This window comes from Eschrichtius robustus, chromosome 3 (genome assembly GCF_028021215.1).
Source record: "Eschrichtius robustus isolate mEscRob2 chromosome 3, mEscRob2.pri, whole genome shotgun sequence".
Lineage (NCBI taxonomy): Eukaryota > Metazoa > Chordata > Mammalia > Artiodactyla > Eschrichtiidae > Eschrichtius > Eschrichtius robustus.
This window is the reverse complement of record NC_090826.1, coordinates 105,979,237-105,994,887: the sequence shown is the minus strand read 5'-3', so window position 1 is coordinate 105,994,887 and position 15,651 is coordinate 105,979,237. Positions and strand designations below refer to the sequence as shown.

Sequence of the window (15,651 nt, the reverse complement as noted above, 5' to 3'; positions counted from 1 at the left end):
CCAAGACATTTACAAAAGTTACAAAGTGACTAATTCTTGGAAACTTTCCTTGTGACTTGAGATTTCTAACTGGGAAGAGAGGGATGGGGGCAGCTTAGAGAAGACAGAGGGAGAATGAGAATGAGAGAAAACCCAGCCAAGCACAGGACTGAGCTCTGGGTAACCATTAGCTCTAGGTACTGGGAAGCTCTTCCACAAACATTTGAGAGTATAAACTCTAATTATTTGAGTGTCACCAAACCAATAGGGCAGAGAACTAAACTTCAATTCTCTTTTGTCAGATATGAATAAACATTTATCACTTTGCCTCACTATCTTGTGATCGCATGATCCACTTTCGCCTCACAGCAGTCCTTTAAAGTGACCTCTGTGATGGGAAAGCTGGGGTTACAAGAAGCCCAGAATCCTGAGGATGACTGATGGATACATTCCATCTGAGCTACAATTCCTGTGGAAATTCCAAGTCAAATTCCAATTCCAAGTCAAAGGAATTTGGTGGCACTCATGAGTGAAAAGACAGAATATTTCTAACAGATGAGAAACGGAGAAGTTACCCTGAGCACATCGCTTCACCAATGTGTGCCTTGCTTTCACCATCTGGAAAATTAAGAATACCTCTAAAGTAACCAGCTTTCAGGTACTTTTTATGTGGAACAAATAGAAGGTGGACTTGGTGAGTTCTTTACTTGTAGCTAGAAGGAGAAACTCCAGATCTTCTCCAGAGGGATTAGGAGTCAGGGTTGAAGAGAGGTGGTGGGTCCAGGAAAGAAACAGTTTTCTTCCCTCTTTACTGAATCTTTCTCCACTTTCTCTCTGCTCCAGTTTGGAATTGCCCTCTCAGTCTTCTGTATTCCCACAGACGTTGCTTGTTCCACATGTATTTAGCTATAAAAAAGGCCAGAGGGACATTTACTAAGGATAAAAGGGTAAATTCAACAGGAAAATACAACAATTCGAAATTTGTATTCATCTGATAAAAATATAACAATCCTAAACTTGTATTCATCTGATATCTTTAAAATATATTTTTAAAAAAATGAATGAAATGTTTGCTGTACTGTCTTTTGAGGAAACTAGCTAGAGCCCATTAGTGGAATTTTGATTGTTTTCTCTACTACAGGTTTTCTACAGTCCCTGCTATCCCCTTGGCCAAAAGAGATACTTGGCCAAAGAATGTGGGCATCCTTGCCCTGGAGGTCTATTTCCCAGCCCAATATGTGGACCAAACAGACATGGAGAAGTTTAACGATGTGGAGGCAGGGAAGTACACAGTGGGCATGGGCCAAACCCAGATGGGCTTCTGCTCAGTCCAGGAGGGCATCAACTCCCTGTGCCTGACGGTGGTGCAGCAGTTGATGGAGCTCACGCAGCTCCCATGGGAATCTGTGGGCTGGCTGGAAGTGGGCACTGAGACCATCATCGACAAGTCCAAGGCTGTCAAAACAGTGCTCATGGAGCTCTTCCAGGATTCAGGCAACACTGACATTGAGGGCACAGACACCACCAGTGCCTGCTACGGTGACACTGACTCTCTCTATTCAGTGGTGACACTGCCTCTCTCTATTCAGTGTTTTGTTTTATATATTATATATATGTTTATTATATATTTTATATTTTTATATATTTATGTATATAAAATTGCAGAGAAAAAAAAATACTGTTTTGTTGGGGTTGGAGTTTGAGTTGTTATATAATCTGGAGTCCAGCTCCTGGGATGGTACGTGCTGCCAGAGGCCTTATATAAGAAGGGAGCTGGGTTGGAGGCCGAATCCTCAGTTTGGCTTCTCCTTTCCTTGGGTGGTTTCATCCAGGGAGGGAAGGACACCTTCTTCATACAGCTGCTGCGATCATCCAACAACCACAATGATAATAACCACTCAGACTTGTATAGTTAATTAGGGAGCATGTTCACAGAGTCATTCATTTGGTCCTCACAACAGCCTAGGAAGTGGGTGTCATATCTGATTTACGGGGGAGAAAACGGAGGATCTAATATCTTACACGTAGCGCATGGCAGAAGCAAGACACCAAATCAAATTCGGTATATTTCCCATTTCCCTCTTCCTGTTTCTCTAAGGTTTCTCCCAAGTCTCTGAGTGGGAAAGAGATTGGTGATGTTAAAGGATTTAAACAAGTTTAGATGTTAAGGAAAAACACCCCGAAAAAAATAGACCCAAAGAATCACAGGATAGACTACGACACAGAGTATTTCTACTTTCTCTCCCTTGCCTGGTTCCTAGGAGAGTTAGAAACCTAGGTCTGTCAATAATTGATGACAAGTCCCTTAACCTCTGTGAGACTCAGAGTTTTTGTTTGCCTACCTGCCTTCCAGGCATTAAACAAGATATCAATGGAGATGTGAAAAAACAGTACCTGGGCAGACAAGGCCCTACATTTACTAAGTTGGAAACTAGAATTTAAACTTTAGAAACCATAATAAACATTAATTATAAAATTAATTATGAAGTCTTGATGTTGGCGGTGACCCTAGAGACTATCTAATCCAATATTTTTCACTTTAAAAAGAGGCCAAGAAGAGTTTAATGGTTTGTCTCTGTTCATGCAGCAAGGCAGTACAATTCCATTCACCCATTCAGTGTTTTTTTCAACTGCACTGCATAGCCTCACCATCAATGATTCCATTGATTTGGCATGTTCTAGTCTCTACATCATCAAATCTGTACTTTCAGTGCTTCTCCTGCTTGGCATTTGTATTATTACCTCTTCAGCAACCCCTACTACTGTCACCACCAATATGTCCAACCCAGCATTTAGTTAGAGAGTAGAAGTGAAGGGCAAGGGACACTCACCAGCCTTTAACCAAAAATCAGAGCCTATATTTGGGGGCATTATCAGCTTCAAACATGTCATTTCAAATGAGTAGATTCTGCTGAATGGTTGGGTATTCCACAGGAGAGGGCTGCAAATGCATTCTTCTTTAATGTGATGTCTTGGGGGGAAAAATTTATACAAACTATTAGGATGTAAATTGTTAATCTATACTAAAACAAAAAGCATATTTAAGCTTGAGTCTAATGGCAACTGCTAAAACCAGACAAGGACAGTGTAGATGTGATCTCTGCTTCTGACCTGGCCAACCATCCACCTAGGGACCCTCAGATAGGAGAAGGTGGTTCTGGGACTCACCAAGAAGTTCTGGACCATTCCAGAGAGACAGTAGAGTATGAGGGAAGGAAAGAGTGGTACTGGCTCAGATTGCCTGAGAGACCTCATTTTTTCTTGTCTTTTTTAGTTTTAAATGAAGGTAATTGAAACCAACAGTTAAACACACACACACACACACACACACACACACACACACAAGGGTGAAAAGTAAAGAAAAATTTCCCTTTGACACCCCATTACCAACTCCCATAATTTAACACTGACAGTTTCTATGTATTTTTCCAGGAACACTGACAGTTTCTATGTATTATTCCAGGAATTTTCTACGTACCCTTATCTATTCATTTTTTAACATTGTACACATTATTCCTCATCTCTATGATATCTTAGAGGTCATTCTATAGATAGATAAATAGATATAAGATATATATATAGATCTATAGATAGATATACACATAAGGTCACCTAAAGTCATTCTTTTAAAAGCCACATAATATTCTATTGATAGATATGCCAAACCTTAGTCCCATATAGATGGATATTTAGATTGATGTATGTTTTTTGCAATTATAAATACTGTTTTAATGAACATTGTATAATAGTTTTGCACTCTCATGATAATATGTTCTAGGAATAGATTCCTAGAAGTGGAATTGCAGAATAGTTTGATCTAAAAGTTTGATAGAATGTGCCAAATTGCTCTTCAACGTCTTGTACTAAAGTACATTCCTACAATATATATTATCAAACTTTCTAATCTTTGTCAGTTTAATAAATAAAATAATAATATCATTGATTTTCCTTTGTTATTATAAGAGAACTTTGATACTTTTATGATGTTTATTGGCCATTTTTCTATTACATATCTTATCTTTCTTATGAGGCGCTTATATATGAATGAAAATAATCCTTTGTTGGCTTTACGTACTGTAAATACTTCCCCAGTTTGTCTTTTGAGTTTGTTTCTGATAGAAGGTTTTAATTTTAGGCAGTCTAATTGACTGGTTTTTTCCTTAATGGCTTCTAAATACTATTCTATAGTTTCCAAATTTTATATACATATATAAATTTTGTTTATATATATTATATAATATGTTTATTATATATTTTATATTTTTATATATTTACATATATAAAATTGCAGAGAAAAAAAAACAATACTGTTTTGTTGGGGTTGGAGTTTGAATTGTTATATAATCTTAAGAGAAGTTTCTTGGGTTTCAATGAATTTGGATTGGAATCCTGATTCTGAATCTTTATCCTACCATCTATTAGCTGTGTGGCTTTAGGCAAGTGACTCAAGTTCTTTGGGTCTCAATTCCTTTGTCTATAAAGAGGAGGTAACTGTATCTGACAGATAGGCTTATTGTGAGGACTGAATTATACAGAAATAATGGCTCTCAACACAAGTGCTGTCGTAAATCCTGGGGGCTTCCTCACAGTTTAGGTAGAATACTAAAATTGCTGCCATGTTTCTCTCACAAACCCAAGTTTGAGGGCGGGCAGTACTATCAGATGAAAGAGGAACAAATAATATTCAAGACAACAATTATTTATTGAATAATCATCTGGCTACTATAGAAGTAGTTACTATGGGTCACCTACATTAAATGTGGTTACTTGACACTAACTCTTCTCAGAAGGAAAGTAATACCAGATAGTTCGAAGCACGTGGTTCAGGATCCAGTCAGAACTGGGTCTGAATATATAATTCCATATTCATGAGGTGGGTGACCTTAGACAAATTACTTGGATTCTCTAGAAGGCAGTGTCTTCCTTTGTAAATGTGGATATTTCCTGCCTCATTGGATTATTTTAAGGATTGTTTGAGGATAGCTCGTGTCTATCTAGGATTTCAAATATTAGTTTCCCTCCCCATCCCTTGGCCTTCTATGATTTGAAAGAAATTTCCACTGTAGTACTGTGAAGTGCTGTAAGGTGATCAGTACAAACCTAAATCATCTTCAGAAGTGCTAATTTATGAATTTTTCATTGAATTCAGAAACTGAATTCTGAATAAATGAGGATTTTACAGCTAGAGTCACAGAACACTGAGTTTTGACATTGCATTTCACAGGTGTCATGATGAATTTCACTAGGACATAAGTTCCATGGGGCAAGAATTTTTATTTTGGTTCAGTGATCTATCTCCAGTACCTAAAATTGTGCCTGGCACACAGGAGGCTTTCAGTCTACTTGAGATTTGGTAGTGATAATCATTATTTCCTGTCTCTCATTACAAGTCACTATGCCCTGGTGGTCTGTGGAGACATCGCAGTGTACTCCAGTGGTAATATTCACCCCACAGGCAGGGCTGGAGCTGTGGCAATGCTGTTTGGGCCCAAGGCCCCTCTGGCCCTCGAGAGAGGTTTGTAGCAAACAGTGGCTACGTGGTGCCGGGAGACTGTGCATGGCGTAGCCAAATACCTAGCTCCTAATTCCAAGCTGGCACACCCACTATGCAGGGCTGAAATGTGGATTTGATGTTGATATTGACTGCCTTCAAAAGACTGGACTGGGGAGCAGAGGGCAGGGAGGAGGGGAAGAGAGGAATCGGCAAGGTCGCCTCTTCTGCACCCTCACACTTTGGGATAATGATGTGTGGAACAGCTGGCACTGATGCTGCTGACAAGGACCCTTTGAGAGCTAAACTGACATCTGAAAACGAAAGAAGATAATTGGGTATAAAGTGAGAGCTTTCCTTTGAGACCTTTGGTATCTATTCCAGATTTTTTTAAGCCCATCTAGGTATGGAAATGGAAATATAAATCTCATTTATATAAAAGCGGCAATCCAGTCAACTCCCTTTGAACACATGAGGGATGTTCGGTGGGCTCAGGCTTGGGCACGAGAAAGATAAAGACCAGGGGGCTGCTTGTATGTGGCTCTCCTACCCTCTCTGCTCAACGTGGGCTGCCTTGTACAGTTCCCGAATCCCTCTGTGTGCCTTGCCAGGGCTTAGAGCAACCCACATGGAGAATGTATATATATGACTTCTACAAAGCAGATATGACTTCAGAGTGCCCACAACTGGATTGGAAGCTCTCCATCCAGCGCTACTTACGGGCCCTGGACCAATGCTACTTGTTATACCGTCAAAAGATCCAAAACCAGTGGGAGCAAGCTATGGGGCTCAGAGGGCAGAAGGTGGGGACCCTATTTACACGAGGCCAAGAGTATGTCCTAAACTCTTAAGACAAGGACTCTTTTCTCCTCTGCAAATGATCACAAGAGAATTGTTTCATGTCCCCTTCTTCTGACATCCTTTCCTGGGCCTAGGCCAAATTCCCTTTGGAAGTCACTCAGAGTCAAGTATGAAATTGCCTCTAACTTGAGTTAAATGAAAGGAAGTAAACAATCCAAGGTCAAAGCTGAAGTCAGTGGTGCCAGCCACTTGGGGAGGTACTGTGTGAATCAGAGTGACCACATCCTGTGGAGGCCAGGATTCATTTCTGATGAAGTCAGGAGTGATTTGACTCTTGGTTTATAGTTTGCCACCTTTTAAAGTCTGGTTGATGTTGAAAATTCTTACCTATATTTTCAGTATACTTAAGTGTTATCAGTGATTTTTTTTCTTTGCCTGGTAGTGTTGGAAGTTGATTTTATTTTCACCTTACTTTCTGAAGTTTTCTGCTAAAAAATATGTACCAATTCCATAATCAGAAAAGAAACGAATCTTCTTTTAAAAATAAAGAGAAACCCATATACTTAAAAAATAAAGGGGGATTTCCTACCTGTTTAGCCATGCCCAGATGGGCATCTAAAAAAGGCAGGTTTCAGCGTGGATGCTTTAGGGGTGGCCCCTCTCTGCTGCCCTGGGTGGGATGCTGGCTGCCTCCATGGGAAAGGATCAACTTGGACCTCTCTGCCTCTGCCCATCCACTGTAAAATTGTTATTGGCTAATTGCTCTGGCATACTCTGAATTCTTATGACATTCTAATTTTACTCCTTAATCTCATATGGAATTTGATCAATGCCGCTTTGGATCTCAGCACCAAATTGTAAACTTTCCTAAGGGCAGGGGGTGCATTGCCCTTCTCTTTGGAATATGAGAGAGTCTGGAGTGTAGATCCAGAGACACCAGAACCCAAAGCCAAAGCCAGCTGTTTTCAAGCTGGGTGACCTTGGACACATGACTCAGCTTCATATTTTGGAGACTCTGTTTTCTCCCCTGGAAAATAGAGAAAATAGAGAAAATAATACAGTACGAGGTTGATTTGAGCAATTATTTGTCACAGAGGTTGGCAATGGCAGATAGGAAGAAAATATTTGTTTCTTTACTTTCTTCATGAGTAGAGTGCTTAGCAAAATGCTTGTAAAATGAATGAACAAACCTCCGTGTGTTTGCCGGAGGTAGGAGCCAGTTTTCTGGAAGACCTCAGCACAGTCAGATCTTGGAGAGTATGTCTAAGTGGATCATGCCACATCCTTGCTTTCACACTTCTTCTTCCAGCTGGCATCGGTCGACATTTCACTCTTGATGATTTACAGTTTATGATCTTTCACACACCCTTCTGCAAGATGGTCCAGAAATCCCTGGCTCACCTGATGTTCAATGACTTTCTGTTAGCCAGTAGCAACACACAGACCGGCCTCTATAAGAGGCTGGAAGCCTTCAGGTGAGTCCTCTTCCTGAGGAGCCTAGAGGCTCACGATTGGTGAGAAGGAGGAGGCTTCCTCATGCCTTGAGTTTGGACCACCAGCCACTCCTGTGGGAAAAGACAACAATCCTCCAACACAGTAGAAATGACACCAAGTCCTCACGTGGGTTAGTGCGTTACTGTCTTCTCAGAGACCTCACCCTGTATCTTAGGGAGCACAGGGGCCCTGCCAGAACCTCTAGATCAAGTGACTATAAGAAGCTTCAGAGAGTAAGAAAAAGGGGAAAGGGTGTGTGGCTAAATTTTTCAGGTAATAAACATGTTATGAACATCAACTACGTGTCAGACATCATACTAAACTCTGGGGACACAAAAGTGGATGTGACTCCATGATACCTGCCTAGAGGATCTCACAGTCTGTACAGAAAGAAACACCTAGAAGCAAATAATCACAGTGCAGGATGGCAACTTGGGGAGTGTCTGGTCTCATTCTCACTAGCCAGTGGCTTAATGAATGTCTTGCTTGTTGCCTCAAATCCCCGCACCTATGAAATATAGTCCAGCTCACTCCCCTTCGATGTCAATAAAGAGAATGCTGTTTATTGATGCGATACTCCAAGACCTTTAGAAAAGAAGACTACAAAGAGTTCTCACTGGGAAGGGAATCTTTCCGTTTCTTCTTGGTATCTGTTCAAGTTTTGGAGTATTTTACCAACATCTGCCCTTGTTTCTAACTACTACTGCTAACCCTGCCACTAACATCCAAATTAGCACAAACACTGCTTCTAAGACCTGCCCCATGGAAAAAAATTCTAACATATACCAAAGATAATAGCTTAATATCTCTAATATATGAAAGTCTCATCAATAATAAGAAAAACACACTAAGTAGAAAACTGAACAAAGTATATGGACAAGAAATTTCCTCAAGGAAGAAATGCACATAATCATATTTTTAAATGTGCATGACCATTAGTAACAAATATAAACAAGTTAATGTTTTCTTTAGATAGCATTTAAAATTTTTGAATACCCAGAATTGAGTCTATGAGAAAATGAGCAATAGTAAACTGATACAAATATTTGGGGGAGTAATAGGAAAACATGAAGCAAAAGCCTTAAAAGATGTGCATCTTTGGCTCAGTAATTCCACATGTTTAAAAGAACATGTAGCTATTCCTCAAAAAACTAAAAATAGAACTACCATATGACCCAGAAATTCTACTCCTGGGTATACATCAAAAAACCCAAAAACACTAATTGGAAAAGATACATGCGCCCCAGTGTTCAGAGCAGCATTATTTACAATTGCCAAGGTGTGGAAGCAACCTGTGTCCAACAGCAGATGAATGGATAAAGAAGATGTGGTACACATATACAATGGAATACTACTCAGTCATAAAAAAGAACAAAATTTTGCCATTTGCAACAACATGGATGGACTTGGAGGACATTATGCTAAGTAAAATGAGTCAGACAGAGAAAGACAAACGCTATATGATATCACTTGTAAGTGGAATCTAAAATACAACATACCAGTGAATATAACAAAAAAGAAGCAGACTCATAGATAGAACAAACTAGTGGGTGCCAGTGGGGAGAGGGGGAGGGGCAACATAAGGGTGTAGGAGGTACAGACTATTGGGTCTAATATAGGCTCAAGGATGCATTGTACATCATGGGGAATATAGCCAACATTTTGTGATAACTGTAAATGGAAAGTAACCTTTTAAAATTGCCTAAAAAAATTTTAATGAAAAAAAAAATGTTTCCTGAAAAAAAAAATAAAATGTAGCTCTTCTCTGTAGTATTTTAGCTAATGAGGACAGAAATGAGGCTATCGGTTAAAGTAGGGTACATCATATCATGGTTCATTTGGCAGCCTTTAAAAATAATGTTAGAGAAGCTGACAATGTCAAAGAGAAAATTAGTTAAGGAAGCATGCTAAACAGATGTATAGCATGATTTTACTTTCCAATAAACTGTATAAAATTAGGAATGGATCCCATAAGAAAACTATGACCTAAGTGCTCTCTCTGAATGGTAAGACTATTAGTGACAGTTTTCCTCTGTGTTTTCTGTATTTCCAAGTATTCTATTATAAAAAACATGTGTCCCAAAGTCTTCTCTCCAGTAGCTATCACACTTTTCCCCTTGCTGCATTCCTTCCCTCATGTGGCTTCTCGCCTGGCCTATTCCTCAGGCTGCCTCACAGGGGGCTAAAGCTGGAAGACACTTACACCAATAAGGACGTAGAAAAAGCATTTCAAAAGGCCTCTCTAGACATGTTCAACAAGAAGAGCAAGGCCTCCCTCTACCTCTCCATACACAACGGGAATATGTACACTTCATCCCTGGATGGATGCCTGGCCTCACTTCTGTCCCCGTGAGTACTGCATGTGACCCCACCTCCTCTTACCCGTGGCCTCTGGTCTGAGGGTTCAACCAAGTTTTGTTCCTCTTCTGGTTCAGAAGTTTTTCAAAAAGGAAAGAAAGAAGGAAGGAAGGAAAATGAAAGAAACAGGTTTCAAAGGTGTATGTGTAGGTAGATTTACCATCAGTATTAAACAGTGGTCTCCAAAGTGAAGTGCACGTATGATGCCAGGGGATGAGCAAGATCTATTTGGTGCAGCAGGAAAATAGTAGAACTTTTCTGCATATTTTGATCTCATCCTTTAAAATCTCTGTACTCAGTAAAGCATGTTGGTCAAGAGATTCTAGCTTAAGAGCCCAAAACCTGTGTTCAAATCTCTTTACCATTTATTAGCTTTGACCTTGGAAAAATACTTAACCTTTATGTGCCTTCTTTTTCCCAACTATAAAATTTGTACAATAACAATACCTACCTTCTAAGGTTTTGATGAATGTTAAATGTCTAAAGCAATTAAAACAGTAATGCTCAGCAGGGGCCCAAATGTTAATTTTTAGTTTTATAGATATTCTATTTTGTGGATTTTACAAGAAAACACTTGTACTACTAGCACATGCATACAACATGAGAAAAATACATATGTATATCATTGGACTTGCTCAAATTATTCCTAATGAGGATATAATAAAAAAAGTTGCAACTGCTGAAGCACTGCCAGTCAACATGGGAGCCTTGAGATGAGTCCAGTGGTCTGACCTTCACTTGGAGGTGCCTTCAGAGTTCACTGAATTCATCTTGTCTTCCTGGGTGGGGAGAAGTTCCTTTTACATCCCAGAAATTCTGGTATGCTCACTGTGACTTCTGTATCTTAGACTTTAGCTGTTCTCCTCTTGGTAAGTCTTCCTCCTTCTGGGCCTACCCCCAGGGTCTTCCAGAACTCCCTGTTTGTGTAGAGTGCCCAGAACCCATTTCTAGTTGCAAGAGGTTGACTAGACTGGTGGCTTATTTGCAGTGCAGAACATAATGTTGATGTGTCGTTTTAGGTTTTGATTTCTTTGCCCGCAGTCACTCTGCCCAGGACTTGGCTGGCTCCAGGATTGGTGCCTTCTCTTATGGCTCTGGCTTAGCGGAAAGTTTCTTTTCATTTCGGGTGTCCCAGGATGCTTCTCCAGGTGAGTCCATTCTTTTGATCAGGCACTTCTGGCCAGTTTCATCTGGGAAAAGAAACCACTTTCTGCCTCACCACTACCAAGGCTCCCACCTTGACAGAATTATGTTGTGATTAAGAACAAAGGAAAGCCCTGAAGGGATTTAAGCAATAGAGTAAGTTTGTCTAATTCATGTATTCGAAGCACTTCCCTGGCTACTACTTAGAGACTAGATTGATGAGAAACAAAGGTGAATATGGGGAAACCAGTCAGATTGTTCCAGCAAATAGTCTAGGCAAGAGATGATGGTGGTGGTTTGGTTGCAACTGGTTAAAGAGAAGTTGATGGATTTGAGATATCCAGTAAACATTTGTTGATTATTTTATGATGGATGTGATCAAGGGCATACGTCTAAGCACTAAATGGGATACACCGTGACTAAATGAGGGTCTGCCTGTATGTTTTGCTAACATTATGTTTGCTGAGCTTTATCATTCCTTGACATTCTAAGCCATACATAGAGCACTTTCCCCTGGGGCGGGAGCTCCCACAGAGCCTGGCTCTCCATTGGACTTGTGATTGGTAGTAGTGCTGACAATGAAGTAAGTTTAAGCGTCTTACTTTTGCTTCCCAGGCTCCCCCCACCCCTGGAGAAGCTGGTATCCAGTACCTCAGACCTGCCAAAATGTCTCGCCTCCCGGAAGCGTATGTCTCCTGAGAAGTTTGCAGAAATAATGGACCAAAGAGAACAATTCTACCACAAGGGTAAGAAAAAAGGCAGAAAGAGAGGAGGAGAAGGCAATTTTTCTCAGATTCTATACCAGGAGCTGAGAGCCAGGGATTCAACAGAAGTCTAGAATATAGTGGGTGAGAGTGACGACTTCTATCAGATATGATTGGGAGAAGGTTTGTTAGGTGCAAAAGGGGAAGAACCGGGTGGGGAAGCAGAAGGCAGAGTTGGGAAGAGGTAGGAGGCAGCATGTGGCTTCCCAGCACTGAGCACAGATAACCACCCAAAACAGGACGCTGGACAATGAAGTCCCATGGAAGCCAGATGTATGGTCTTTGAAAATACTATCTATGCAACAGTTGAAAAAGCCCAGATTTTGGAGCCAGATATCAAAGTCTAAGCTGGGCTGTGATACTTATCAGCTCTTTATCTTTGAGAAAATTATTGAACTTTTCTCAGTTGCCTCATTTCTAAAGTCATACGAACTTTGCAGGATTGCCAAAGAGATTAATGAATTAATTAATGATAAATAAGTTATCAGCAAATATTACTGTCTTCTTCCAGCTACCCCCTTTCCTTACCAAACATAAAACAAAATAGTGCCCCCAAAAAGCAACAAAGGAAAAGTACACCAAAGCAAAAGTTAGGACTGGAGAAGCCAGATGGTGGTTTTAAAATCGGGGTAACCATATTTTTTCAAACAAAACTTGGGACACATGATTTACCCTGAAAAGGAGACTGAGCTTATGGAACTGAGAATGTTCCAGAAAACCTAGACCTCGTAGTCATTGATCTTATCTGGAACAGGGGACATGTTAGAACAAAAAAGAAGCCAAAATAGGGCTTCCCTGGTGGCGCAGTGGTTGAGAGTCTGCCTGCCAATGCAGGGGACACGGGTTCGAGCCCTGGTCTGGGAAGATCCCACATGCCGCGGAGCAACTAGGCCCGTGAGCCACAAGTACTGAGCCTGCGCGTCTGGAGCCCGTGCTCCGCAACAAGAGAGGCCGCGATAGTGAGAGGCCCGCGCACCGCGATGAAGAGTGGCCCCCACTCGCTGCAACTAGAGAAAGCTCTCACACAGAAACGAAGACCCAACACAGCCATAAATAAATAATAAATAAACAAATAAAAAAAATAAAATAAAAGTAAAAAAAAAAGCCAAAATAAAATACAAATAGGACCTCTGAGATGAACGTTAATGGACAAAACTTTGAAATACTACAATGAATCAGAGTTGGAAAACTTAGGGCTAGGAAGGAAGTGTCTACTAGAAAACAGGATGCTTTGAGGTACACCTCAAGCTAGGTACCATTGGCAGAAGGACATGATGAAGATTTCAATGGAGGAAGGGCATGTTTACTGCAGAATAACGGCATACTCCTATAACAAAATTTCTAGTAGACAAGTCTTAGGTACTAGCTCCAAGAGAGCTGCTTCTGGTTTTTCTGCTGGCCCAGAGCTCTACTGGGTGTAGACTAGGTGACCTCGCCACCCCTTGCAGCACAGCCAGGAGAGCCCCACGTGAAGGTCTAGGCATCCCTATTACCATTTTCTCTTCCTCAACCCCATGCAGCCCTTTGTGAGTATTGCCTCTTCTCATTCCACAGTGAATTTCTCACCACTTGGTGACCAAAACAGCCTTTTCCCAGGCACTTGATACCTGGAGCAAGTGGATGAGGGGTATCACCGAAAGTATGCCCGGAGTCCGGTCTAAAGGTGATGAGTGAAATTTTAGAGTGTAGGTGGCTGAAAGATTTTCCTCTGGGTAACAGATGCAGTTCTGAGAGTGTAAACAGGCCAGAGAGGGTTCGTAGCTTCCATAATGATCAGAGGTGGGGAGTTTGTACCACGAGGACCAAGTAAAACTCTTGGGGCTCTTTGCCTAAGGCAAAAGCTGGGGGAGGGGCACGCTCTTAAATCTTGAATCTGAAAAAAAGAGTCAACTTGTTTACCTGATCTACTCATGATAGGAAGCTCCCCTAGAAGCTTGATAGAAACAAACTTAGCATCCATAACAGAAGCAGGCAGGCTGTGAACCTATGGAACTCATTACTCCAATGGGGCGAGTTGGTAACAAAGATGAAGAACATCAGAGAAGGAACACACCAGTGTGTTGGAGAGACTCATAAGGAAACAGGGTGCTGGGGATTCTGTGAGAGGCAGAAGCCTTGGCTGGAGGGAACCTTAGGCTAAGGGGCTGTGAGCAATCTTCCCATCTTGCGATTCCTTCTGGGGAGAAGAAGTGAGATTTGGGAAATAAGTGGAGAGGGGCATAAGGAGAGAAGAGTTTGATGGAAGAGGATGGAATCGGGAAGAGAAATAGGAGAATTCTTTATGGTACTTTTTAAAGGAAAATCAAAGATTCAGGATTAGAATCTTGTAGTGCATGGACCCACATATCTGCCTTCAGTTAATCTTCGGAATTGGGAAGATACGCAGAATGGAAGTGTGAGAAGCAATTTCTTTTACAACCCATAAATCTCAACAGATCAGTCCCTGCACCCGAATACTTCATCTATATTTTCCTGTTTTTAAATTTTTTCCCCTACTTTGGTACATGAAGGGGGAAGACTAAAAAGTTTGCCAAGGGCAGGGTAGGGAACAGGGAAAGATGAGGAAGAAGTCCTGGGTAAACGAGATACCTGGATAAAACAGGAAAACTGCAGGATAAGGGGTGTCCTCTGTTCACTCCTAACCACTGCCAGCGTTCTCAGCCCTGTGGGGCAACTGAAGTGTGCCTCTGGGATGTTAGGAGGTAAGCGAGGTTGGAAAGAGGGCCGACCGGCCAGGCTGCCGGGTATGGTTGAGAACGGCAGGCTCCATAAGCAACTCATCAGACTTTGGCGCTACCAGGGAGTCATCTGTTTGTTTGCTTATCTGTTGTCTGTTTGTAATATGGTTCTTAAGGGCAAGTCAGTGGCAAAGAGGGGGCCATTAAATGTGTCAAGCTAGTTCAGTTATCAGAAGCAGAGAGAGAGAGAGAGAGAGAGAGGAGAAAGAAGAGACAGAGAAAGAGAGAGAGAATTGGGATTTTTCAAGGGAGAGTTTCCAAGTCAGGTTCCCTCCCTCTCCTGGTCCACATGCTTAAGCAGCATTGTACCAAGAAAAGAAAAGCTGGGCCTCATCCTTGTCTCACAGGAGCCATGAACCTACACCAGTGAGATGTTAGCTAAAATAAAGATTGTATGTCAGTGCAGTGCTCTGCGGAGCTCTGCCTCTGCACTGCCCAGCCTGCTCTCCCATCACAGACAGGATGTGTCATGGGGACCCTGCCCACCTCCCAGCCTTGGCTCCCATGGCGTTGGGCTCAGGGCCCTCAGCCGTCCAGGTTTGCTCCTGGAAGGGCAGTGGAACACCCCAGACCTCGGGATATCTTCAGGAGAGCCTGCCTCGGGTAAGGAGCAGGTATGGGGAAAGGGGGGATGCCCAGGGTGAGACTCATGATTGAATGTCCTTCTTTTGTTTCTTTAAACTTTACAGATAAGTGGAGAGGTTCCTTGCAAAAGTACGCTATAGAATTTCTGCCCTCTCTCGGTCGTATAAATGTCCCCCACTCTTAGCTGGTAAATAGATTGGATTGGACACAGCAGCCCCCCAAAGCACTGGCCCTGTAGAGTGAGGGGCCATCCTTAGTGGGTCCTTCTTGCCTCTCTCTGCTGCAGTCACTGTCATGG

The 15,651-nt window shown here is 41.7% G+C and overlaps 1 protein-coding gene across 1 annotated transcript; it reads left to right on the top strand.

Moving 5' to 3' along the window:
• Nucleotides 1-1,451: 1,451 nt before the first annotated feature.
• On the top strand, nt 1,452-13,691 carry HMGCS2 (3-hydroxy-3-methylglutaryl-CoA synthase 2). The gene is given in 10 exon segments (XM_068538164.1): nt 1,452-1,541; nt 1,684-1,721; nt 5,370-5,494; nt 6,082-6,113; nt 6,115-6,248; nt 7,579-7,746; nt 9,944-10,114; nt 11,165-11,275; nt 11,882-12,012; nt 13,585-13,691. Coding segments are annotated over 10 exon segments (1,107 nt in total).
• Nucleotides 13,692-15,651: the final 1,960 nt, after the last annotated feature.